This window comes from Buceros rhinoceros, unplaced genomic scaffold (genome assembly GCF_000710305.1).
Source record: "Buceros rhinoceros silvestris isolate BGI_N320 unplaced genomic scaffold, ASM71030v1 scaffold29977, whole genome shotgun sequence".
Lineage (NCBI taxonomy): Eukaryota > Metazoa > Chordata > Aves > Bucerotiformes > Bucerotidae > Buceros > Buceros rhinoceros.
In genome coordinates this window covers 2747-3141 of record NW_010422050.1, presented here as the reverse complement: position 1 = coordinate 3141, position 395 = coordinate 2747, and the positions used below count along the sequence as shown (strand labels likewise).

Below are 395 nucleotides of genomic sequence, written 5' to 3'. Positions count from 1 at the left end.
CAGCCGCTGTCTCTGGTTCTCTGATCCCACCGTCTCTCCCCTCTGTTGGCAGCTGGTCCCGGAGCACGTTGTCATGTCAAAGGAAGAAGTCACCGAGCTGCTGGCCCGGTAGTATCCTTTGTGCGTTCTGTCCCCTCCTGCCTGGGCCTGACTCGGGCTTAAAGCACCGACAGCCGTGTGGGGCGGGTCAGAGCTCTGCTCCGAGCACCGGGGCCCGCGCGTGTGCCGCTGCCTTCGCTGCTCCTTGACTGCGGGCGCAGTAAGCTGAGGGAGAACCAGCTCCCCAGGATCCAGGCCGGGGACCCTGTGGCCCGGTACTTCGGGATAAAGCGTGGTCAGGTAAGAGGGGACGAGGGGGGCAGCTGTTTCCTGGGGGCACAGAGGGACGGGAGCTC

At 65.1% G+C, this 395-nt stretch overlaps 1 protein-coding gene across 1 annotated transcript in view; it reads left to right on the top strand.

The window, feature by feature from the left end:
- POLR2E (polymerase (RNA) II (DNA directed) polypeptide E, 25kDa) overlaps window positions 1–339 on the top strand; it is a gene marked incomplete at both ends in the record, with an annotated part of 1376 nt that extends 1037 nt beyond the window's left edge. The window contains 2 exons of the mRNA XM_010139919.1: window positions 53–111; window positions 261–339. Coding sequence (XP_010138221.1) covers window positions 53–111; window positions 261–339 — 138 coding nt within the window. The remainder of the gene's footprint in view (window positions 1–52; window positions 112–260) is intronic.
- Between the last annotated feature and the right edge of the window lie 56 nt (window positions 340–395).